Source organism: Microcebus murinus, chromosome 12 (assembly GCF_040939455.1).
Source record: "Microcebus murinus isolate Inina chromosome 12, M.murinus_Inina_mat1.0, whole genome shotgun sequence".
NCBI lineage: Eukaryota > Metazoa > Chordata > Mammalia > Primates > Cheirogaleidae > Microcebus > Microcebus murinus.
In genome coordinates, this window is record NC_134115.1 from 7,230,642 (window position 1) to 7,257,717 (window position 27,076).

General features: G+C 34.4%; 1 protein-coding gene across 6 annotated transcripts in view; it reads right to left on the reverse strand.

Moving 5' to 3' along the window:
• Window positions 1-15: 15 nt before the first annotated feature.
• Window positions 16-27,076, reverse strand: part of ZNF782 (zinc finger protein 782) — a 39,925-nt gene continuing 12,864 nt past the window's right edge. For all 6 annotated transcript variants that reach the window (XM_076008490.1, XM_076008489.1, XM_076008488.1 and 3 more), the window contains 2 exons: window positions 26,644-26,745; window positions 16-22,604 (listed from right to left, as the gene is read on the reverse strand). In XM_076008490.1, the coding sequence (XP_075864605.1) occupies window positions 20,740-22,604; window positions 26,644-26,745 (1,967 nt within the window). In that variant the 3' untranslated portion in view covers window positions 16-20,739. The remainder of the gene's footprint in view (window positions 22,605-26,643; window positions 26,746-27,076) is intronic.

Sequence of the window (27,076 nt, forward strand, 5' to 3'; positions counted from 1 at the left end):
AATGTAAAGAATTTTGAAACTTCTAGAATTTGAATGTTTATTTTAATATATTCTACTTTATATGTGTTTGAAAATGTTGTAATATTAAGCTTATAGCGGTAAAAATTTGGACTGTCATTTCCCAAGTGTGCCTTTTAACTCAGAGATGCCAAGAGTATATGTAAATGGCTCTGTGAATGAAGCTGTAAAATGTAACAAATACTAGAAAATGGAATCCATTATTAACATGAAAGAATAATACCTGTTATCCTCAGAGTTTGTCTCTGGGAAAAAAAAAGAAAAGAAAAAGCAAGTAAGCTGTTCAATATCAAGTAATACCTGAAAGTACATACAACCCCAAATAAGAAAACGAGTATCATGCAAATTATGCACCTCCTAGAGATGAACTTGCTTAAAGCTTATGTGTGCACACTTGTGAAATTAGGAACCATTATCAGGAAACTCTGAGCATAATATTTTATAACACCCTTTTTACTAATACACACACACTTTTCTTGGTTGATATTTTGTAACACAGGTTATATACCAATGATAAAAAGATAAAAAGTAAGTTTTGATTAGCAAGAAAAAAGTGATTAATTCTACCAACAAATTAGTGCACTTTATGTGAATTAAGGAATAAAACTTTACTGTTGACACTGAAAAAAACTTTAATAGATACTGGAGGAAACAGCTAAAATTTATTTTTAATAATGCCAATCAGCATTCTAAGTTTTCTACTTGTATTTTTCTTTTTGACATTTATATATTTTGTTTGTTAATCTAAAGGAACTATGCTGACTTTTATCTGAATGAAGACTTATAGTAATGATCAGAAAAGAACTGAAAATGAATAGCAGTATCTCTATACTTAATATGTATACTATTGTTAAAATATTTAAAAATTTATCCCAGCGCACTAAAAGTTCAACTCCAGGAAAATCAGAAAACCAGAGTGTACGTTTCAGAGTGGGCTTTTAAAGCAGTGGAAAGAGAGCATTCAGTAACCTCGCGAGAATGAGATAGGCGCTCGAACAAAGGACATACCCACGGCGCTAAAGTTACAATCAATAATTTTCACAGGGATTCAAACTACAAGCAACAATTAAAAGGCAATTTCTAAGTGTTTTATTTTTAATTTAAAATTTTAAATTTCCTAAGTTCTTAAGGAAAACAAATGTTTTTAAAAGATAAAACCTCTAAATTCGTTTCCTTGGAAACGCTTGCCCTTCACTCCTATCCCAAGCCTGGGGGCCTCGCCCACACCCGAATTGCGCTTCCGAGTTCCAGGATGCAGATGTAGATGCGTCACCACCACGGTAACTAATAAATGTTTACAGAGAGATATTTTGAGGTTATAAAACATCCTGTTTCTCCTTAATGTATCACCCACTGATTTAGTAGGGTTACTTCATCTACTTGTTGAAAGGTAGCTGGTGGTTTCTGAGTTTTAACAATTGTTAATAAAACAATTGTAACATTCACATAGAGGTTTTTGTGTGAAAATTAATTTTCGATTGAACTAAAACAATCTTTTCTTCTTTGTTGCCTTATATATCTATTATTTTGCAGATACATTGTTTGGATTACTCTAACTTTATAGAAAGCCTGGAAATCTCATAGTGTAAATCCTCCAATTTCGTTATTTTTCAGAATGGTCTTGGCCATTCTAGTTCCTTTGCCTTTCCATGTAAAGTTTAGAATTAGTCTGTCGATAACTATAAAAAATGATTGCTGAGATTTGGAAGAACTGGCATCTTAACAATATTGAGTCTTTCAATTCATGAAAATGGTATATTTTATGTAATTGTTCTTCGATTTCTTTCATCTGTATTTTGTAGTTTTCAGCATATATATAGATCTTGCATATATCTTGACAGATTTGTACATAGGTCTTTCATTCTTTCTTTTTTGTTACTAAAAATAGATTTTTAGAAATTGCCAAACTCCAGTTTATTGCTAAAATAGGAATGGGACTGACTTTTGTATATTGACCTTTTATCCTGCAAACTTACTAAATTTGCTTATTAAAATAGCTTTTCTTGGGGGGTGTTCTTTTTTAGAGATGGGGTCTCATGCTGTTGTCTGGCTGGAGTGCAGTGGGGGCAATCATAGCTCACTACTTCTGGGCTCAAGCAATCCTTCCATCTCAGCCTCCCTGGTCGCTGAGATATTTGGCACTTTCTACATATACATCATTTTGTCTGCAAATAGGGACAATTTTGTTTCTTCCTTTCCAGACTATCTGACTTTTATTTCTTTCTGTTGCCTTAATTCACTGGCTAGGACTTATAGGATGATGTTGAATAGGAGTACTAAGAGAGCATTGCTGTCTTAGCCTGTTTTGTGCTGCTATAACAATACCTGAGACTGGGTAAAGAACATAAATTTATTTTTCAGTTTTGGAGCCTGGGAAGTCCAAGATCAAGGAACCAGCAGGTTTGATTTTGGTTAAGAACTGCATCACTGCTTCTGAGATGGCACCCTGAATGCATCCCTGGGTTAGGGGAGGGACCACTGTTCCTCATGGCAAAAGAATGAAAGGGGGAAAAGGAGAAAGACAGGGTCAACATTGTCCTTTTATAAACATACCAATTCCAAGCATGAAGGTGGAGCCCTCATGGCCTAATCACCTCTTAAAGGCCCATCCTCTTGATACTGTTACAATTGCAATTAAATTTTACATGAGTTTTGGAGGGGACAAACATTGAAACCATAGCAATTGCCACATTCAATTCTCAGAAATTACTTAATCTCTCACCATTGAGTGTGAGATTAGCTATAGGTGTTTATAAATACCCTAAAGAGTTCCCTTCTATTTTTATTTTGCCAAGAGTTTTTATTATAAATATATATTTAATTGTATCAAATACTTGTCCTGCAACTATTGACATGATCATACGGCTGTTTTATTTAGTCTATTAATATTGTGAATCACATTTATTAAAATTGTTTTTACTGTGGTGGTAAAATACACAAAACATAAAACAATTTTAATCATTTGTGAGTGTACAATTCAGTGGCATAAATAAGATCAACACTGTTGTGTGACCATCAACACTATCCATGTCCAGAACCTTTCATCACCCCAAACTCAAACTGTACCCATTAAACAAATCCCTATTCCTGCTGCCACCAGCCCATCTGTAACTACTATTCTACCTATTTTCAATACAAATTTGACTATTATAGGTACCTCATTAATGTAGAATCATATAGCATTTGTCCTTTTGTGTCTAGCTTATTCCCCTGAGCATAATGTCTTCAAGGATTATCCATGTTGTATTATGTATCAGAGTTTCATTTTGTTTTAAGACTGAATAATATTCCATAATATGTATGTACATTTTGTTTATTCACTCATCTGTCAATGAACATTTGGATTGTTTCCATCTTTGGACTATTATGAATAATGCTGCTATGTCTCCTGCAGGGCCGGAATGGCAGAGGTTTCCTTCATGAATAATGCTGCTATGAGCATAAGTGTAAAAATGTTTGTTTGAGTCCCTGCTTTCAATTATTTGGGGTATAGACCTAGGAATGGCATTGCTGGATCATATGGTAATTCTATTTTTAATTTTCTGGGGAACCACTATACTGTTTTCCACCATGACCACACCATTTTATATCCTACCAGGAATGTGCAAGGGTTTCGATTTCTACACATTTTCATCAACTTATTATTTTATGTTTTAAAAAATTAATTTTTATGATAGCCATCCTAATGGGTGCAAAATGGTATCTTGTGGTTTTGCATTTCCTTAATGATTAGTGATGTCACTTTAAAATACAGTGTATTAATAGAAATTTGAGGTATAGTAAGGCCATTAGGAGATGACAACCACTGAAAAGATAGTCTATGACGTAGAAGAAGGGTCACACCACATCATGGGAGTCCATACAGGGAAGCACCAGGATCAGTCAGGAGCAGAGAGAGAGAAGGGAACTTTGGGCAAGAGCCTTTACTGTGGTTTCTGTGGAAAGGAATGGACAAGACGGGGTGCACAGGCTTAGGATTGGCTAGTGTGGATACTTTCATAAGGCTCTGGGGCAGAGGGACTACTCCTAATTGTCTGGCACCTTACCCTGAGGTGATCAGTGCAGGGGCTAGTGGCTCAGAATATGATAGCCTAGGGTGTTTGGGGTGTGGTTCTAGATTGGCTGGTTTATATTTGAAAAGTGTCCTCATGATCAAGTTGTTTACTATTTCAAAAAATTGTCTAATCCTGGGAGGACAGTCCCTTCAAGGTCAGCAAGGCCACAGATGTGAATGCATCTAGATACAGGAAATAAAAGGGATGGTTAATACAGATGTCAAGCATCTGTTTATGTGCTTATTGGCTGTTTGTATATCTTCTTTGGAGTAATGTCTATTCAAGTCCTCTGCCCATTTTTGAATTAAGTTGTTTTCTTTTTTATTGTTGAGTTGTAGGAATTCTTTATATATGCTGGAATTTTTTATATATGCTGGATATTAATCCCTTATATATTTGCAAATATTTTTTCTCATTCTGCATGTTGTCTCTTCACACTCTTGGTAGTGTCCTTTAATGCACAAGAGTTTGTTTTGTTTAAGCTTATTTACTTTTTTCCTCTGTTGCCTGTGGTTTTGGTGTCATATGCAAGAAATCACTGCCAAATCCAATTTCATGAAGGTTTTCCTCTATGTTTTCTTCTAAGTGTTCTATAGTTTTACCTCTTATGTTTGTGTCTTTGATCCATTTTGAGAAAATTTTTGTATGTCGTATAGGTAAGAGTCCAACTTCATTCTTTTGCATATGGATATCCACTTTTCCTAACATTTATTGAACATTGATTTTTAAATGTTGAACTAGGTTGCATTTTTGGGATGAACCTAAATAGATGCGATGTATTATATTTGCTAACATATTATTTACTATATTTATTGCATTTATATTCATGAGGGATATTGGTCTATAGATTGGTATAAATGTCTTTTACTAGTTTAGTATACAGTGATGCTAGACTCATCAAATGAATAGCAAGTGTTTGCTCTCTTCTATTTTCTGAAAGAGATAGTATAGAACTGGTATTATTTATTCATTAAGTATCTAGCAGAATTCACCAGTGAAACCACCTGGGTATGGAGTTTTTTTGTAAGACTTTTAACTACAAATTCAATTTCATTTATGGATACAGGACTATTTATCAATTTTTTTTCAAGTTTTGGTAGTTTGTGTTTTCAAGGAATTGGCTCATTTTATCTAAGTCGTTTAATTTATAGGCATGGTGTTGTTCATAGTATTTCCTTATTATTTTTTTAAAATTTCTGTGAGGTTACTAGTGATGTGCCCTCTTTCGTTCCTGATATTGTTAATTTGTGCCATCTTTTTATCTTGGTCAGTCTTGCTAGAGGCTTGCCAATTTTAATCTTTTAAAAGAATTAGCTTTTTGTTTTGTTGATTTTTCCATGGCTTTTTGTTTTCAATTTAATGATTCATGTTCTAATTGCTATTATTTCCTTCTTTCTGCTTGCTTCGAATTTAATTTGCTTTTCTTTCTTTAGTTTTATAAGGTGGAAGCTTTATTTTCTAGTTTTAGATCCTTCTTTTCTAAAACAAGCATTTAATGCTTAAATAGTTCTATAAGCACTATTTAACTGCATCTCAGAAACTTTATGTTCTATTTTCATTATGTTTACAATATTTAAAAATTTCCATTTAGGCTTCTATTTGATTCAAGGGTTTTTAGAAGTGTAATGTTTAAAGATATTTGGTGATTTGCCATATATTTTTAAAATTCATTTTGAGGTGAATTCCTTTATGGTATTAGAAAGTACCTGAAGTATTTTATAAAATTTCTATTCTTCAAAATTTGTGTAGGTTTGTTTTATGGCTCAGAATATGATCTACCATGATGAATGTTCTATGTGTACTTGAAAATAGTGTTGCTGAATATATAATAGTATTCTTCAAAGGCTAATTAAATTGATTGATAGTATAGTACAGGTTATCTATATCCTTCTTGATTTTCTGTCCATCAGGCTTATCAATTACCAAGAGAGGAGTATACTCCAAGTGTAACTGTTTTCTCCGTTGAATCGATTTCTCTGTTGAAATCTATCAGTTTGTGGCACATTGTATTTGAAACTCTTTGAGTAGGATTGTAATGTCTTCTTGAAGAAATAACTCCTTTACCATCCTGTAATGTACCTCTTTATCCCTGGTAATATTCATTTTTCTGGAATCTACCTTTGAATACTATATTTCTTCATGTTTATAAACAGATTTCCCCAATTTCTTTCTCCCATCATTTAAGCTACTATTTTCATATATTTTACTTTTATATAAAACTGTATTACTATTCTTTTTAAACAATGAGTTAACTTTAAGAGCAATTAAAAATTAAGACTAAAGAATTTTATTTTACCTTTACCAATTCCATGTCCAATGTTTTTCATTTCCTTACATAGATTTGAGTCTCTGAACTGTATCATATGCCTTCAAATTATTTGAAGGGTAGGTTTGCTGGCAGTAAATTTGCTTAGTTTTGCCTGTCAGAACATCTTTCTTCTTCATTATTTTTAAAGGGCACTGGATATAGAATTCTAGTATCTAGTTGTCCCATAGGGTGGTGGTCACTAGGAGGTGGTTGTATAAGGCAGATATCTGTATCAACAACATTGAGAAAATAGTAAGAGGTGGATAATTGGAAAGTGTGCCAAGAGGTGACTAACATTTGCTTCTGGTATGAGGAAGTCCAACCTAGATTTAGAATAGATACCAAAGACACATAAAATTATAAAAATTCACTAGAACACCACACATAGGTGGAAAATGAAGGGACGGAAAAAGATCCTCCATGGAAATGGTAACCAAAAAAGGAGCAAAGGTGGCTATACTTATATCAGACGAGAAAGGCTTCAAGTCAAAAACTGCCACAAGAGACAAATATAATGAAAAAGAGATCAATTCATCAAGAGGACATAACAATTGTAAATATATATGTACCCAACATTGGAGCACTGAAATATATAAATGGAGAAATAGATAACAATATAATAATGGTAGGGGACTTCAATACTCTACTTTCAACAATGGAGAGAAGACCAGACAGAAGATTTGTAAGGAAATATTGGACTTGAACTACTCATTTGACCAAATGTACCTAACATATATATAACATTCCAGCAGCAGAACACACATTCTTTTAAGTACACTAGAATATCATATATTAGGATATAAATCAAGTCTCAACACATTTTAAAAGACTGAAATAATATCAAGTATCTTTCCCACAATGGTATGAAACGAGAAATTAATACCAGCAGAAAAACTAGAAAATTCACAAGTATGTGGAAATTAACACATTCCTGAACAATCAATGGGTCAAAGAAGAAATCAAAAAGGAAGTTAAAATTATCTCAAGACAAATGAAAATGGAAGTACAAGATAACAAAACCTACCTGGTGGATGCAGTAAAAGAAAGCATTTCTAAGAGGAAAGTTGATAGCAATAAACACCTACATTAAAAAGGCAGAACAATCTCACATAAAGCCTAACATTATACCTCAAGGAACTAGAAAAATAAGAACTAAAATCAAAGTTAGAAGAAGGAGGGAAATAATGAAGATCAGAGCAAAAATAAATCAAATAGGGCTGGGCACGGTGGCTCACGCCTGTAATCCTAGCACTCTGGGAGGCCAAGGTGAGTGGATTGCTTGAGGTCAAGAGTTCGAAACCAGCCTGAGCAAGAGCGAGACCCCATTTCTACTATAAATAGAAAGAAATTAATTGGCCAACGAATATATACAGAAAAAATTAGCTGGGCATGGTGGCGCATGCCTGTAGTCCCAGCTACTCAGGAGGCTGAGGCAGAAGGATTGCTTGAGCCCAGGAGTTTGAGGTTGCTGTGAGCTAGGCTGATGCCATGGCACTCACCCTAGCCTGGGCAACAAAATGAGACTCTGTCTCAAAAACAAAACCAAAAATAAATAAATAAATAAATCAAATGAGACATAAAAAACTACAGAAAAAAATCAAATAGTTGGTTACAAAAAATTGATAAATCCTTAGACTAAGAAGAAAACAGAGAAAACACAAATAAATAAAACCAGAAATGAAAGTGGTTTTATTTACATTACAACAAATGCATCAGAAATGAAAAAGATCATAACGGACACTATGAACAATTACATGCCAACAGACTGGATAAACTAGAGGAAATAGGTAAGTTCCTAGAAAAATACAACTTACCAAGATTGAATCAAGAAGAAATAAAAAGCCCTGAACAGACCAATAACAAATACAGAGACTGAAGTAGTCATTAAAAACCTTCTAACAAAGAAAAGCCCAAGACCAGATGTCATCATAGATAAAATATACCAAATATTCAAAGAAGAATTAACGCCAATACTTCATAAACTCTTCCAAAAAATATAACTAGAGGCAATAGTTCTAAGTATGTTTTATGAAGGCAGAGTACCTTGATAACAAAACAAGACAAAGACATCATAAGAAAAACTATAGGCCAATATCTACGATGAACAGAGATGTGAAAATCCTCAATAAAATACTAGCACGCTGATTCAACAAAACATACACATCAAAATGATTATATATCATGACCAAGTGGGGTTTATCCTTAGCATGCAAGACTATTTTAACATCTGTAAAGCAATTGGAGTGATACATCACATTAACAAAATAAAATACATATGATCATCTCAATTGATGCAGAAAAAGCATTTGACACAGTTCAACATAATTTCTTGATTATAAGCTCTCAACATTTAGTTATAGAAGGAAATTTCTTCAACATAATAAAGTCCAATTATGAAAAGCCCACAGCTAACATCATAATCAATGGAGAAAAACCAAAACCTTTCCTCTAAGATCTAAGACAGATTTCCTCTAAGACAAGGCAAAGATACCCACTCTTACTGCTTGTATTCAAATAGTACGGGAAGTTCTAGCAAGAGCAATTAGATAACAAAAATAAATAAAGGCATACAAATCAGAAATAAAGTTACTTCTTTTATAGATAGCAGGATTCTATTATGTTGAAAATCACACAGACTCCACAAAAAAAACCTGTTAGAATAAAAATATTCAATAAAGTGGCAGGATATGAAGTAAAAATGAACTGTATTTTTGTACACTAATAATGACCTATTCAAAAAAGAAATCAAGAAAGCAATGCTATTTGTGATCACATAAAGAATAAAATATGTAGGAATAAATTTAACCAAGAAGGTGAAAGATACGTACGCCTAAAACTATAAACCATTAATAAAAGAAATTGAAGAAGACCCAAATAAATGGAAAGATATTCTGTGTTCACAATTGGAAGAATTAATATTGTTAGGATGTCCATACAACTCAAAGCAATATACAAATTAAATGTACTCTGTAACAATAATCCAATATAATTTTTCAGAGAAATGAAAAAAAATTCCAAAATTCATATGGAAATAGAAAAGACACCAAAGAGTCAAAGCAATTGATAAAGAAAAAGAAAATTGGAGGCATCACACCTCCTCATTTCAAATTCTATTACAAAACTACAATCAAAATAGCATAAAAACCGAAACATCAACCAATGGAACAAAAATACACAGCCCAGAAATAAACCCAAACACACATGGTGAAATAATTTTCAACAAGGGCACCAAGAATACACAATGGGAAAAGGATAGTCTCTTCAAAAAATGGTGGTGAAAAAATTGGATATCCATATGCAAAATAATTAAATTGAGCCCTTACCTTATATAATACACAAAAATCATCTCAAAATGGATAAAAGATCTAAATGTAAAACCTGAAACTATAAAAGTCCTGAAAGAAATTAAAGGGGAAAAGATTCTTGACACTGGCCATGGAAATGATTCCTTGGATATTACACCAAAATCTCAGGCTATGAAAGCAAAAATAAATAAATGGCTCTATGTCACACTAAAAAACTTCTGAAGAGCAAAGGAAACAATCAACAAAATAAAAAGGCAGTCTACAGACTGAGAAAAAATATTTGTAAACCATATGTCTGATGAGTTAATATTCAAAAGATATGAAGAACTCACAAACTGAAATAATAATAATAACCCAATTTAAAAATGGGCAAAGGACCTGAATAGACATTTCTCCAAAGAAGACATAAGATTGGCCAACAGGTATATGAAACAGTACTCAACATCATTAATCATCAGGGAAACACAAATCAAAACCACAGTGAGGCTGGGCACAGTGGCTCACACTTGTAATCCTAGCACTTTGGGAGGCTGAGCCAGGATTGCTTGAGCCCAGGAGTTTAAGACTAGCCTGAGCAACACAGCAAGACCCTGTATCTACAAAGTAAAAAATTAAAAATATAACCAGGTGTGGTGCTGTACACCTGTAGTCCCAGCTACTCAGGAGGCTAAGGAAGGAGGATTGCTTAAGCCCAGAAGTTTAAGGTTTCAGTGAACTATGATGATGACATTGCACTCTAACCCACACAACAAAGCAAGATCCTGTCTCAAAACAAACAAACAAACAAACAAACAAACAAACAAACAAACAAAACAAAACAAAACAAAAAACCCACAATACGATATCACCTCACACCTGGTAGGATGGCTATTATCAAAAAGGCAATAACGAGTGCTGGTGAGGGTGTGGAGAAAAGGGAACATTTGTACACAGTTTTGGGGAATGCAAACTAGTGCAGCCATTACAAAAAATAGTATAGAGGTTCCTCAAAAAATTAAAAATAGAATTGTCATACGATCCAGCAATCTCTCTGCTGCGTATATACTGGAAGCATAAGAAATCAGCATTCCATAGAAATGTCTGTACTCCCATGCTCATTGCGCATTATTCTCTTACAGCTATGATATGGAAACAAATTCAAGCATCAATGGATGAATGGATACAGAAATTGTGATACACACACACACACACAGAGGAATATTATTCCGCCTTTAAAAAAAAGGAGATTCTGCCATTTTCCACCAGGAATGAACCTGGAAGGACATTGTGCTAAGTGAAATAAGCCAGAACAGAAAGAAAATCATAGCATGATGTATCTCTCTCATATATGGAATTTTTTAAAAAAGTTGAATACACAGAGACAGAGAATAAAATGGTGGTTACCAGGGGTGGGGAGGAAATGAGAAGAGGTAGATCAAAGGATACAAAGTCTGTAGATATATAGCGTAAGTCTACAGATTTAATGTACAACATGAGAACTACAGTTAATAATATTGTAATATATTCAAGACTTTTGCTGAGTATATTTTGGATGCTCATTCCATTAAAAGGGTGTATGTGATATGTTGTGAATGCTAATTTGTTTTATTATATTAGGTTATTAAGTATGAAATATCCAATTTCCTAAAGTGCTAAGTTTGACAGTTGCTATCTTTGACATTTCACTTTTACACTTCTTGTTTTATTTTTATTGTGAAAGTACATCCCCTGTCTTTTAAACAAAAGTTTTTGGTTTGTAATTATCTTTCAAATTTTTTAAGAAAATTTTTTGTGAAACCATGGCTAAGTCAAAAATTTGTGTTATTTTCAAATATGAGTTCCGTTGTGGAACCAATGCAGTGTAGACAGCTCAAAATATCAATGAAATGTTTGGGAAGAATGTGGACAATGAACACACAGTACACTGAAGGTTTGAGAAGTTCTATTCTGGTGATTTTTAATCTTGAAAATGAGCCATGGGAGAGACCTGAGATCAAGGTGGATAACAATGAGCCGGAAGCTGTAGTGAAAGTAAATCCATCTCAGTCTACGCGTGAAGTAGCCACACTGTTTGATGTTGCTATTCCAGCAATAATAGGCCATTTCAAACAAATGGGCAAGGTAAAGAAGCTGGATAGATGGGTTCTGCATGAATTAAACAAGCATCAGCAGAGAAATCATCTCGAAGCTTACCTTTCTTTGCTATCAGGACATAAAGGCAAGCCATTTCTACACTGTATTGTTAAGTGTGATGAAAAATGAATTCTTTTTAACAATCTCAAGCATTCGGCAAAATGGATGGATAAAGATTAAGTGCCAAAACACAGTCCAAAACTGAATATTCATCAAGAAAAGCTAATGGTGCCTGTCTGGTGGTCCAGCACTGGTATTGTCCACTACAGTTTCACGAAACCTGGTCAATCGATTACAGTAGATGCCTACTGCAATCAACTGGATGAAATGATGAGAATGCTTGCAATTAAGCAGCCAAAATTGGTCAATAGAGACAGGCCAATCTTCTTGCAAGACAATGCTGGACCACATGTCGCACAAACAACACTGCCCAAATTCTATAGGCTGGACTTGGAAACTCTGTCATCCACCATATTCACCAGACCTTGCAACAACTGATTGCCACGTCTTCCAGGCTTTGGATCACATCTTGGAAGAAAAAATATTCAATTCTCAATAAGATATGGAAAACGCCTTTCACAATTTCATCACCACTAGCTCTCCAGGCTTCTTCATTGGCATAAACAATCTACCATTTAAAATGGCAAAACTGTGTGGATAGTTTAGGTGCATACTTTGATTAATTGTACTGCTTCTTGTTTGAGATATAATAAAGGACACTTTTGATTCAAAATCAGACACCATTGCACTACGTATACCAAAACACTGGGTTGTACACCTTAAGTATATACAATAAAAAAGGCAAATTAAAAAAATAGAGTCCTATATCTGGCAAAACTATCCTTCAGAATTGAGGGAAAAATTAAGGAATTCCCAGATAAATAAAAGCTAAGGGGATTTATCACAACTAGACCTTCCTGCAATAAATGCTAAAGGGAGTCTTTCAGGTTTAAATGAAAGGAACTCAAGGCCATATGAAAAAATAAGGATCTCTGAAAAAGGAAAATATGCAATCATAAAAGTTAGTATTGTTGTAACTTTGTACCTTTTTGTTTTCTACATGACTCATGACTAATGTATAAAAAATTATCAGTCTATATTTTGGGTTACATAATATATAAAGATGTAATTCTGTAACATCAATAACTGAAAAGGGGTAGAGGCACAGTTTTAGTGTGTTATTAAAGTTAAATTGGCATAAATTAGAATTATAACTTTAGGAAGCTAAATGTAATACTCATGGTAACCACAAAGAAAGCAGTTACAGAATGTAAACAAAGAAAATGAAAAGGGAATTCAAATATCCCCTACAAAAATCAACTAAACACAAAAAATGACAAGTGTAGGAAATGAGGAAGAAAAAAATCTATAAGGCATACAGACAAAAAAGAGCAAAGTAATAGAAGTTCATCTTATTAGTAGTTACTTTAAATGTAAATGGATTAAACTCTCCGATTAAGAGAGAAATGGACAGAATGGATAAAAAATATGATCTAACTCTATCTAGCTATAAGAGACTCAATGCTGTCTATAAAAGACTCACTTTCGATCCAAAGTCACAAACTGATTAAAAGCAAAAGAATGGAAAAAGATATTTCATGCAAATAGTAACCAAAAAAGAGCAGTGGCAGCTATATTGTCAGACAAAATAGAGTTTAAATCAAAAAAGCCTACAAGTGACAAGGAAAGAGATTATAAATTAATACAAGTTTCAATAGAGCAAGAAGACATAACAATTATAAATATTTACACACCTAATAATAGACTATCAAAATATACAAAGCAAAAATTACAGAATCAAAGTGAAAAATACAGTTGTATAGAATAGTTAGAAACGTTAATACCCCACAGTCAGCAATGAAGAGTACAACTAGACAGAAGATAAATAAGGAAATACAAGACTTGAAAAACAAAATGAACCAACTGGAACTAATAGGCATATGCAGAAAACCCTAACCCAGCAACAGCAGACAACATGTTAATCTCAAGTGCACACAGGATATTCTCTAGGATAGATTATATGTTGTTAGTTCATAAATTAAGCCTTAAATGTATTGAAAAAAATAGATACCATACAAAATTTCTTCTATAACCACAATGGGATGAAGTTAGAAGTGAAAAACAGAAGGAAAATTGACATTCCAAAATTTGTGGAAATTATACAATATACTCTTAAACAACCAATGGATCAAAGATGAAATTACAATGGAAATCAGAAAATACTTGAGACAAATGAAGATGAAAACACAGTTTACCAAAACTCATGGTATGCAGAAAAAGTAGTACTAAGGGAGAAATTTATAGCTAAATAACATGAAAAGATCAGAAAAACATGCCAAGGAGTTTTTTTCTTCTGCTGCTTTTTTTTCTTCATAGCTGCAAGATTGCATTCATATTTTCCAATAAAAAAATAGGATAACATGAAAACAAATTATCAGCATGTTCACAAGAAACATCATTTTTGCTCTCCTTCCTTTGGCATACATCTATTAAGTAGGTTTGATGTGCCCAAGCTTAACGCAGGGTAAACTCAGGTGTGGTCCACAGCTAAAGTAATACTTTTTGTTTGCAGCGTGGCCACTTTATCCTTCAGGTGCTGGGGCCAATCTTGCTCACAAAGACGGAGAAGGGGAGGTACGTGCAAGGACTGCTCAGCAGCTTTGGCGGTGCGTCATGCCCACTAGCAAAAGCAATTGCCATGATCCCAGGCCTCTGCAAGTCCCTGATCACCACAGCTTCCTGCAAAATGGAGCTGCCACTGGGAGCGGAGTACCTAGATGCCACATCATTCTCTGCCCATTACCATCCCTCTCTGAAAAATCAGGAGGTATCAGAAATCCCAAGAGTTTCTGATTTCCAAGAGCCCTTTCCAGATGCTAGTTCAGCAAGTTGCTCAAACCTTATAGCCCAACCTGCTTTTCTAGAGGCTGGCCATCTGGGCTTTGCTGGGTTATCTAGCAGGCCTGTTTGAAGACATGAATCTTTGTGCTACCAATGCCAAGTGGTCACCATCTAAAAGACAAGCACTTGGTCTGCGGGCCCAGGATAAGACATTTTTTATCCTCTTATGGGGATGTGAACACTAGATTTTGCCTTTTCCAAGGGTATTACCAAAGCAAATGATGCAAATGGAAAAAGTGCTGAAACCCTAATTCCTCATTTTAAATATATGTAAATATAAAGTATTAGTGAGAGAATAAGGTTTATCAATTACAATTGATGGCAACTTAAAGGTTTCTATTACATACTTACAATCAATACCTTTTCCCTATATGACTATTGTCTGTCTTCTCTCCTGCTCCAGTAATTTTCATATGAAAATAAATTATACTACCAAATAAAAGACTGTCTTTGTCTTATCACTTGGTCCAATTTCACCTCACCTCACCTGACAAGCATGGTCATACCCATACCACTGATGAAATCAAGCTTCTCTTAGGAATATGGAATGGCCTCTAAGAACCAAGCTCAGTCTCTTTTCAGAATCCTTGTAAAAATTCTCCACTGACCCAGAAGAGAAGTTATCAAAATCTGGCCCAAGTCATGTCCCCATGAACTCTTCAAAGTGGCAGGGCTCCCTTTAGTACTTAAAATGATGGTCTTTTTTTTTGCCTCCCCCCAGGTCCTGGTACATCTGTGGTGAAGGATGTTGCCTTAGTCCATTTTGTGCTGCTGTAATGGCATAACTAAAACTGGATAACTAATAAAGAATAGACATTTATTTGGCGCATGGTTCTAGAGGCTGGAAAGTCCAAGATCAAGGGGCCACATTTGGTGAGGGCCTTCTTGTTATGTAACAACATGGCAGAAGGCATCAAATGGTTAGAAAGCATGCATGAGAGACAGCAAGAGAGGGCTGAGCTTGCTTTTATAACAAAGCCATCCTCTCAATAATGAATCCACTCCTGTGATAGTGACAATGATCCATTGTCACTATCCATTGATCCATGTCACTATCCGATGATCCATTGTCACCCTCCATTCATGAGGGCAGAGCCTTCATGACCTAATCATGTCTTAAGTAACCCACTCCGAATACTGTTGCATTGGGGATGAAATTTCCAACACATGAACTTTGGGGAACACACTGAAACCATAGCAAATGTAAAACCTTATTCCTTTTGCCCATTATTAGGGCCAAATCAAGTGATGATCTTTTCTTGTGGAGGTCTTCTGTGATGTACTCTCCTGCCCAGAGGACTCAGAATGCTAAATGTTAAAATGCATCATGGGGCACAAATAAAACCACCTCTAGCATAACAGGGAAACAGAACTTGAGGCAACAGTGGCCATTATATGTTGAAAACATTTAAAGGGTATGTGTGTGCTTTTAGGACTATCCTGAAGTGTGATTTCCATATAGAATATTTATACATCTGGTACATAACTTCTACCTTGTACTGTAACAAAAAACCCAAAATAGATGGTATTTCAGCTTAGTTCCAGCTTCTAAAAGCTTCCATCAGAGCAAAGGTAGGGGTGGACGGAGTCATTTAGGGAGCTTTCTCTTTGTGGAAAAGGAATTAATTCCTTGGGAACTCAACGCTTAGAAAGTGTTTGGTCTAAGTCATGTCAGGCAGTTGATAGAAGCATGAAGCCCTGAGGTGTCAAAATTTTCAGAAATGGTCTCATTAGAGAGTTCAAAAAGTTGACCATAGTAAAAGGAACTCCCACACACCCATCACATCAAAGCTGAACCTCTTTCAGGCCTAAATTTTCCTTTTGTTTTATTATGAGCTATAATCTGTCTTGAGGCTCTTTTAAAGAACACATACATTTACTTTGATTTACTAGTAAATAACTAATAAATTATTTTGATTACTAGTAAAATAGATAATGGTGATAGTTGTTATGTATTGCTTACTCTGTGCTAGGCACCATTTTAAGAGACTGACAGATTAACTCAGAAAATGCCTCCAAAAAGGATTACAGGTAATTACCATCATTATACACTTTTTACAAATGAGGAAACTGAGGCACATAAAGGAGAACTGGCTTGTCCAAGGTCACAGCCATAAAAGAGGAGGAAAGAGAATAAATATCCAGGTAGTGAAGTCAATAAGCCATTTGGCAAATTCAGAATCTACTGGGTCTCATAAAACACTGGGGATTCAATATTCACTTTTATGATTTTTAAAATAAACTGTATTGAGGTATAACTTATATAGTATGAAGTATAAAAATTTTTAGTACATTTTGATGAGTTCTGAAAATTTATACAGCTTTGTAAACACCACCACAATCTAGATATAGAACATTCTATCATGCTAAAACATTCCCTTATTCCTCTACCCAGTGGATTCTCCCCCTCTCATCCCTAGACAATGAATGGGCTGCTTTCTATCCCTCTAGATCAGTTGTCTTTCCTAGAATTTCATATAAATAGAATAATGTAATACAACTCTACCCTCTTGTGCCTGGCTTCTTTTGCTCAGCATAATCTTATAAGATTTAGCAATGTTGTTACATACATTAGTAGTTTCTTCTTCTTGTTATTGCTGAGAGACATTCCATTGTAAGGTAATATAACTTTTTATACTTTTTTTGTTAATAGATATTTTGTTCTTTCCAGTCTGGGGTTATTATGAGTAAAGATTCTATGAACATTTGTGTACAATTCTGTGTTTCTCGGGATAAACACCGAGAACTGAAGTTGTTGGTGATGCCTTTGTAAAGAACTGTCAAATGGGTTTGTAATGGTGCCACATTATAATTTTAATTTGCATTTTCTTTCTTACCAAAGCTTTGCACATCCTTTCCAGTACTTATTGGCCAACTATGTGTCTTATTTTGTGAAATGCCTCTTTTAATATCTTCCTTTTTCCCCTTATAACTGGGTTGTCTGTAGTATTATTACATTATAAACATTCTTTACACAATGTGGATGCAAGTCCTTCGTCAGATATACCTACTAGAGATATTTTCTCCCAATCTGTTGTTCTTTTTCATTTTCATAAAAGCTTAAAATCAGAAGCTTTAAATTTTAATGAATTCCAACTTATCTTTTTGCTTTTACATTTCATGTTTGTGTTCTATCTTAAAAATCTCCAGGTACCTCAAAGTATAATTAGGTTCTTCTGTTTTATGACAGAAATTTTGAACTACTGGCAATTTTGCTCAGATCTATAATTTATTTTGAGTAAGTTTTTAGATATGGTATAAAGATCAAAGTGCATTTAAAATAAATTTTATGTTAGCACCATTTAAAAAACAATCATCTTTTTTTCTATTAAATTACTCTGGAACATTTGTCAAAAATAAACTGATGATGTTCAGTTACAGCTCACAGAAGTGAAGAGCAGGAAAGTACATTGCTTCTATCTGTGACTCAAGGAAACAGCTGGGAAGACTTTAACAACTTTTCCTGAAGGCATCAGATATCTGAGGTCCAGGGTAAAAACTGACTGAAAATTTGGAAAGCTAGGTGGCTACAGAGAGTAACAAAGATCCAAGCAATTGCTTAACTACAAGAATGCCAAATGCTGTATAAAATGGCTCTGGCAGACAAGCTCTTAGACAATATGCAAGATCAACTAGGTAATTTTGGCAGAGATGGAAACTACAATAAAGTTAAAATGCTAGAGATGGAAACCACAGGACCATAAATGAAGAATACCTTCCAAGGGCTATAAGTATACTCTAACACTACTGAGGAAAGAATCAGTCATGTTGAATACATATAGATAGATAGACAGACAGATATATTTACAGGTGTATTTGTGTGTGTGTGTAATGTACTGGTGACCCTGAGATAATACAAAAGTTAGAAAAGAGTTTGTCTTCTTTGTAAACAGGCAGTTTTCAAAACTGCAAAAATAGCCCTTCCTGTATGCACATGTCAGAGGCAGCAGGAGAAAGGGAATGTGATATGGCACTCTGACCTTTCAGATATTTTCTGCCAAAGGTTTATTTGTTATTAATAGACATATGGCAAGTTGTAACTGATGTCAGAATAGTTATTAAACAAGGGGGATATAATTCTATTATAACAGGTTTGAGTTCTAATACACATATTAATATAAAACAAATATCTAGTAAGTGACATGCACATATACATAATCACATAAACAATAGACAACTAAGAAAATATTCACATACTTTTGATGCTACTGTTTAGTTTATGCAATTTTTTTTTGTTCCATTTAAGTTTTTTGTTCTAGTGAATATCTATTAATCAATATTGTTATACTTCATTAAAGGCTTTGACATTACATATGAAACAATAGTTTTTGATATAACAATCTCTATATAAAATATAAAGGCTATTACTTACCTTTCTCAAAATTTTTTTTTTTTTTTGAGACAGAGTTTCACTTTGTTGCCCAGGCTAGAGTGAGTGCTATGGCGTCAGCTTAGCTCACAGCAACCTCAAACTCCTGGGCTCAAGCGATCCTACTGCCTCAGCCTTCCAAGTAGCTGGGACTACAGGCATGCGCCACCATGCCCAGCTAGTTTTTTCTATATATATTAGTTGGCCAATTAATTTCTTTCTATTTATAGTAGAGATGGGGTTTCACTCTTTCTCAGGCTGGTTTTGAACTCCTGACCTCAAGCAATCCGCCCGCCTTGGCCTCCCAGAGTGCTAGGATTAAAGGCGTGAGCCACCTCACCCAGCCTACCTTTCTCAAATTGATAGATTTTCCCCTTGTAACAAACTCTGATAATAAAGTTTAATAATTTGTTGAAAACATTTACACGTTCAAAACTCAATTATCAGATATTTCATGGGACTTTTTTTGGTAAAGGATTCCCTACAGGTGTTGAAATGTTGGATTTCTTCCTTTGATATTACCTGACTGATGAGGAAGAGTTGTGGATAAAGCTGTGGTCATTTAGAATGTTGTGAGAGGTTTCTCCTTTGTGACTTTTCTGGTATACACTGAGTTTAGATGTCCTCAAAAATTATATCCATAAGTTTTATTAAATGCGGCTGCTGAGTTTACGTCAGTATCAAGTGTACCCCAAATCTTTAGAAGCTCAGCAAAGAACAAGTTTATTTCCTCACTGCACAAAGTCCAACTGTATACATGGAGAAGAAAACTCCATTCCACAGAGTCCTTCTTTGACTTTGCTTCCTACCATCTTTTACTCTTCCATCAGTGCCTGAGCCCCAAGGTTTCCCTCCATTCCATTCTGATGAGGGGCAGTAGAAAACATTGAGAATTTGAGTGATGTATTTAATGAGACTTGTCTGTCATTGACCCCACATACCACAAGCTAGAGGTTAACAATATGACCCCATTTGGATGACAGAGTGGTTGAGAAATTTAGATTATGTGTTGCATGAGGGAGAAGTGGAAATGGTTGTTGATGAACATTTTAATAATCATTATATGACATATGGTGATTACTTTTGTGTAAGTCAAACGGAAGGTTGACTTAAGGTAGAAGTATTTCTCACATCCATTACTTTCATTCTTTTTTTTTTTTTGGTCTGTTTTAATATACTAACTGTAAGGTCTCTATCCTCTTACATATTTTCTGCTGTACTGAGATAGTTGGCTTTTCACTAAAGGTTATCACACACTTATTATATTCCAGGCTTTCTCATTGTGTGATTTCTCTGATGATGCATAAGTGTTGATTGCTAGCACAAAATTTTCACATTTTTATTAGTTTCTCAGAGCTTTTCTGCAGCTTGAGTTTTCTGAGGATTCAGTTCAGAGTATTTCCCATATTTATTATCTTTATAAGGGTTTCTTTGCTGCGTTACTTCTCTGATATCCAATGAGGATTTCACTGTAGCCGAAAGACTGCTCTCATAAAATATATTTCAATAATTTCTCTCCTAAGTTCTTTGATATTTTGCAAAGGTTGAAATTGTGCAGCAGAAATTCCAGTATTCACTACATTCACATTCTCTCCTGTGTGTTTTTTTGAAATGCATTGTGACGTTTGATTTCCCATTAAAAGTTTTCCCATGTTCTTTACATGCATATGTTTAAGCCCCAGAGTGGGCTTTCTGATGCTCTCTAAGGCTTGATTTCTGACTGAAAGTTTTCCCACATTTATCACATTTATAGGGTTTCTCCCCTGTGTGAGTTCTCTGATGTACTCTGAGGTTTGATTTCTGACTGAAAGCTTCCCCACACTGATTACAATTATAGGGTTTCTCCCCTGTGTGTGTTCGCAGATGTTTTCTTAGGACTGACTTCTCACTGAAAGCTTTTCCACATTCATTACATTCATAGGGTTTCTCCCCTGTGTGAGTTCTTTGATGCCCTCTGAGATTTGACTTCTGCCTGAAAGTTTTTCCACACTCATCACACTTATAGGGTTTTTCCCCAGTATGAGTTCTGTGATGTACTCTGAGATTTGATTTCTGACTGAAAGATTCTCCACAATGATTACATTTGTAGGGTTTTTCCCCTGTGTGAATTCTATGATGTCCTCTGAGTTGTGATTTCTGACCGAAAGCTTTTCCACACTGATTGCATTTGTAGGGCTTCTCCCCTGTATGTGTTCTATGATGTTTTCTTAGACCTGACTTCAGTTTGAAAGCTTTTCCACATTCATCACATTTATAAGGTCTTTCCCCTGTGTGAGTTCTCCGATGATTCCTTAGGCCTGACATATGGCTGAAAGATTTCCCACATTCATTACATTCAAAGGGTTTCTCCCCTGTGTGAGTTCTTTGATGCACTATGAGGATTGACTTATAGTTGAAAGACTTCCCACATTCATTACATTCAAAGGGTTTCTCCCCTGTGTGGGTTCTCCAGTGTATCCTCAATCCTGACTTTGCACTGAAAGCTTTCTCACATCCATCACATTTATATGGTTTCTCTCCTGTGTGAGTTCTCTCATGTTTTCTTAGACGTGATTTCTCACTGAAAGTTTTTCCACATTCATGACATTCATAGGGTTTCTCTCCTGTGTGAATTTTCTGAGGCTGAATCAAGCATGAATGCATAGAGCAAGATTTTCCACATTCATTACACTCATAAGGGTTTGCTCTTATATGAGTTCTGTGATGGGCACTGAAAGTTGACTGATAGCTCAATGTCTCTGTACATGTTCTCTGTATATGTCTCTGCACATACTCAGAGGATTTATTTGTTATGTGAATTCTCTGATGCACCGGGAGGGCTGAATGATGGCTGAAATCTTTTCCATATTCAAAAGGTTTCACCCCATGAATTCTCTGATGTTCTCTAATGTGTGCTTTTTGGCTAAAAGATTTCCCTTCTGTGTCAGTTTCTTGAGTTGTCCTACTGAAACAATTTCTATTTTTACCAAATTCGTAGTGACTCTCCTCCTCTGGACGAATGCTCTGAGAGACAATGAAGGTTGATTTATCACATCTGCTTTCCCCAAATTTACTGATTTTATAAGATTTCACTTTTTGGGGAGCACTCCTAGATGTAAGGAGGGCAGCCTTTTCAAGGAAAGCTTTTCTAATTTTATTATATTCAAAAGCTTGCCCCAAAGTCTGAATTGTCTGATGTTGAATAACTTCTTCCTTATGACCAAGGGCTTTCACAGTTTTACTATAAACAAAAGATTTCTCTTGAATATTATTTTTGTCATCTTTAATATTGAGGAGCCATTTATTATGCTTATGAGCCTTTTCTTTTGAATACTGACAGTGTGGGGCCAATGGGCTGAGACCCAGGTAAGCAGGCCCTGCAGTGTCACAGTCACAAGGCATGACTTTTGCAGGAAAAATGTTTATGTCCAGATTCCATGGTTTTTCTGAAATTTCCTGGTCTGTAGTCAATGATTTGTTGGTGAATAAAACTTGCCACAAATGTTTGTTGTGGTTTTCTGGGCTCTCCTCTGAGATTTCATCAGCTTGGGAGTCTTCTAAAAATGATAAAATTAAAAATACTTTATGATATTTAACATGCTTTTTATGGAATGGGACTTATATACATTTTCCCTATTATGTATTTGATTCCTCAGTTTCTGGCCAGTTTCCCAACAATAAAGTAATTCCAAGTGCATGTTCCCTATATTTCCTTTCTTTTTTGTTGTTTAATAAATTTATGCTGTAGAAAAAAGAGGAAACTAGAAATGAATATATATATATGTATTTGGAATCTTAAAATATAATTTTCAAAACTGAATAAAGAAGAGGATACAAAGGAAAGAGACAATTGAGAATGGTGTATATTTAAGAGAGTTGGATCCTAGGAACAGGAAAAATCAGAGAATGTGATAAATTCAAAAAGATTATCAACACTAAGTAGATAACAACAACAAAAAAATCAATGGAGAAAGGTTTTCAGTGGATTTATCTGTGACAAGGTCTGCATTAAGTACTAACTAGTCTAGATTATTACTTAGTCAAATATAGATTAAGATGGTAGGATAATCATTAGCCTACAGAATTCCAGTTGGAGCTCCATTTCCATTCTATACATCAACACCAAAATAAACTTATAATGGCACCAATGTCCTCATGTTGAAAGCAACAGTCCTCATTCTCTCTGTAGTATTATCACACGAAATACTACATTTCGAGGCCACATTCTCTCTGTAGTATTATCACACGAAAACAAATGTAGAAGTGGAAGTGTAAAACTGATGGGAATCAAAGTCATTTTTTCACTTAGATTGGACTTACTGCTCTTCCCTGGCTCTGGTGAATCTCTTTAGATCATCAAATCTTAACTTTTCTCCTTTCAATTTGTTCACTCATTTTTCTCAAAACCAGTCTTGTCTTTGATCAATTCTTACCTCTGTTTTCCATATACTTTTAAACACTAGTTTTTACTGACTATGAGAACCTTAAGGATCATATGTCTCAACTGGCCATAGAAACTTTAAAAGTATCCTTTATATTTATTTACCATAAATTTCTTGTGTATATATGACTATTGCCCTGCTGCTACCCACATTCCATGTAAAAATGTCAGGCCTAGGCTATAAATATTCAAAAGACTTAAATACACTGCCTGTGGTCCCAACAGATAAAAGACTTAAGATGAGATTCACGAAAACAAAGTTTTACACTCATTATGTTTTGTAGCTCCTATTCCACTAGCCTACCATATTTTCTGCTCTAGTCTTGCCAGGATAAGAGTCCCCACTAAACAGTTCATTTCAACAATAATCTTATTCTCACAACTCTTCCCTAAATCACCCTGTATTGTAGTCTTAGATCTATGTAGACTAGATGCCCTTCAGACAGCAAAGGTATTTCCCAAACTATACGGAAAAAAGGCTTCTTATATCTTTTCACAAATTTAAACATTTATTTAAAATTTGAAAGGAGTTACTGTTTGTATTATTCATTTTATCAAAGGATACATGCAGAATACTCATACATCTGACACTCACTTAATAAGCAAATTACCATCACTCAAATTAAGAGGCATCTTAAAACTATTAGCAAGTGATAAATGGGTTATTTTCTCTTTGTTGTACATAAAATGACAGTTCAACTTTTAATCAACATCACCTTATATAAAATATATTTTATGTAGCTTGGCTCTCGTTTCCAAAATACAACCCCAATTCGGATATACTTTGTATCTGTCTGTAATGTAAATTAAGCCAGTGGCCCTTAAATAGCAGTATGCCTCAAAATTACCTAGAGAGCTCTTTCATACACAAGGGCTCAGACCCAATGCCACCTATACCTGATGATTCAAAAATCCCAGAAATTTGACTTGGGTATTTACATTTAGGGATGGTGTTTTTTTGAATGAATCAGTATGAAATACCTCTCCCAATTGGCTTTGGAGTTAATCTTCAATGTTATTAAAAGTACTTATATGTTACATTCCATGGACTAGTCATATGGGAGACTGAAACAGAAACCATTCTTCTTAGTGCATTATATATAATCCAGGTGAGGAATGGAGCTCCTGGCACAGAGTCTCATTTTCTTTTGACATATCTATCATCTAGGTTGTGAATTTACAAAAGGAAGAGATAAAGTATAGGCTAAATTATTCCAAGATTAGACCATAGAACTATGAAGAATTTGAGGCAAAACTCCAAATGAATGATAGTGCTTTTTCCCTTTTTCTAGCTGAGCCTACTTATTTTATTTAATTATTTTTATTACAAGAACCACTTTTTGGCTTTATAAGATTTCACTTTTTGGTGGGCACTATCAGATGTAAGGAAGGCAGCCTTTTCAAGGAAAGCTTTTCTACTTTCATTATATTCAAAAGCTTGCCCCAAAGTCTGAATTGTCTGATGTTGAATAACTTCTTCCTTATGACCAAGGGCTTTCATGTTTTTACTATAAACAAAAGATTTCTCTTGAACATTATTTTTGTCATCTTTAATAGAGGAACCATTTATTATGCTTGTGAGCCTTTTATCTTTAATACATCTTTTACTTTGCTTAGTTTTTCTTTTGAAACTTTCTTGCTTTTTAAAATAAGTATATGAGGCTAAATTTTCTTCTAAGCACTGCTTTATCTATAGCCCAAGGTATAGATAATGGTTATAATACTTACAAGGTTTTTTACTTTTAAAATTTTCTGGATATTGGATAATTTTGATTTTGATTTACTCTTTGATTAAATATATTTTAAAATATATATTAATTATTGATACCAAGATAGATTTTAATTCTTATAGTTTGCAATTTACAGTTTTATTGAACAATAATCTCTCTACTTTATGGAATTTATTGACATTTCCCTAAAATACTTTTATATTTTGTCAGTGTTCCAAGATCATTTTAAATTCTTTGTTTTCAGAGTTTTAAAAGACACATTAGATTCATTTTATAAAATATGCTATTTATAACTCCTAGAGCAGGGCTCAGTAAACTTTTTCTGTAAAAGGCAAGAGAGAAATTTTAGGGCTATGCTGATCATATGGTCTCTGTTGCAGCTATTTACCTCTGCCCTGTAGCATGAAGACATAAATAAATGGATATGGCTGCATTCTAATAAATATTTCTATTCTAGAGTCTTTGCTACGAAACCAGAAAAGTTTAATATGTTTCTATTACTCTTTAAAACACTTGCAGTTTTTGTTTTATGCAACTTAGTTTGGTGAAAATATATTCAAAACTTTTCAATGTCATTTTTAAATTTTATGCTTTAAAATATAATCTTGAAATTGTCCATTTTAGCATTATCAAAATCCCTTTTTTCTCATCTGTTTTTTGACCTGAATTGAACCATACGTATCAGTTAATAATAAAACACTGAATTATTTTTATGTTTATTACCTTAGTAATTCATACCTAAATTTTGAACTTCCCAAATTATTTTTAAAATGTATCTGTCTGATAAAATATGATAGTGTTTTCTCTTAATAGATGAATTTAATACATTTGTAAATGGATTCGTTTATGCAGCAAATATGTTTGTCTCATTCTGTATTATGTCATAGGTTTGCACAGCTTTTGTGCAGATAAGAGTTGACAAGCAGGCCTGAGACTGCTACCCTTACAAAGGCTTGCTTGCAAGGTTAGCACTTGGCCGGCATTTAGGAATTTAGATTTCAGGAGAATTCCCAAGACTCTCAGAACTACTAAGAGGGGCTCGCTATGTCAAAACTAGTTGTACAAACAATATGATATGCTCAACACTCGCTTTCTACCTCAAAGTCTGGAATTTTGGTACATGCTAGACAGGATGAGTATGTGAGTAGCCCACAATAAAAATCCTAGGGACCTAAGGAACTTTCCAGGTAGACAACATTTCGCATGTGTTGTCATAATTCATTGCTTAGGGAACTGTGTACTGTATGAACTCAGAAGATTGTGCCTGGTTTCCTCTAAACTTTGCCTCATGCATCTTTTTTCTTTCCTGATTTTGCTTTATATCCTTTCACTGAATAAATTTTAGCCGTGAATCTGACTAAATGCTGAGTTGAGTGAGAACTCCTAGTGAATCAATGAACCTTCTGCCAGTACTCAGTAACTTACCTGGGGAGCTCCTGCTTACAAATTCTTTTCCTGTCTCTAATAACCATGGATCTTCTCCTTGTTCCAATGTGAAGATCAGTTCCGGTTTTATAAAGCAGTACCCTGTAAGTGGGAAATAATTTAGGATTTGAGTTAGCTGCATAGATTGTGCTGTTTCTGAATGTGAAGGAAAGTATGGCTTAGAAAGGGGCACATTACAAATATACAAGTTAAAAAATGTAAAGTTACCACTAAAAGCATAGCAATAGAAGGTGTAATTTACAAACTAGTAGAGTGATTAAAAAATACACACCCAAATCATATAGAGTTGGTAAAAGTATAAAATTACTAAACAGAAGAATACATATAAAATCCAGGTTATTGGTTATTTCCTAGAAGGAAAGAAAATTAATGGGATACAGTAAGATTGGTGGGGAAGAGAGAATTATCAGCC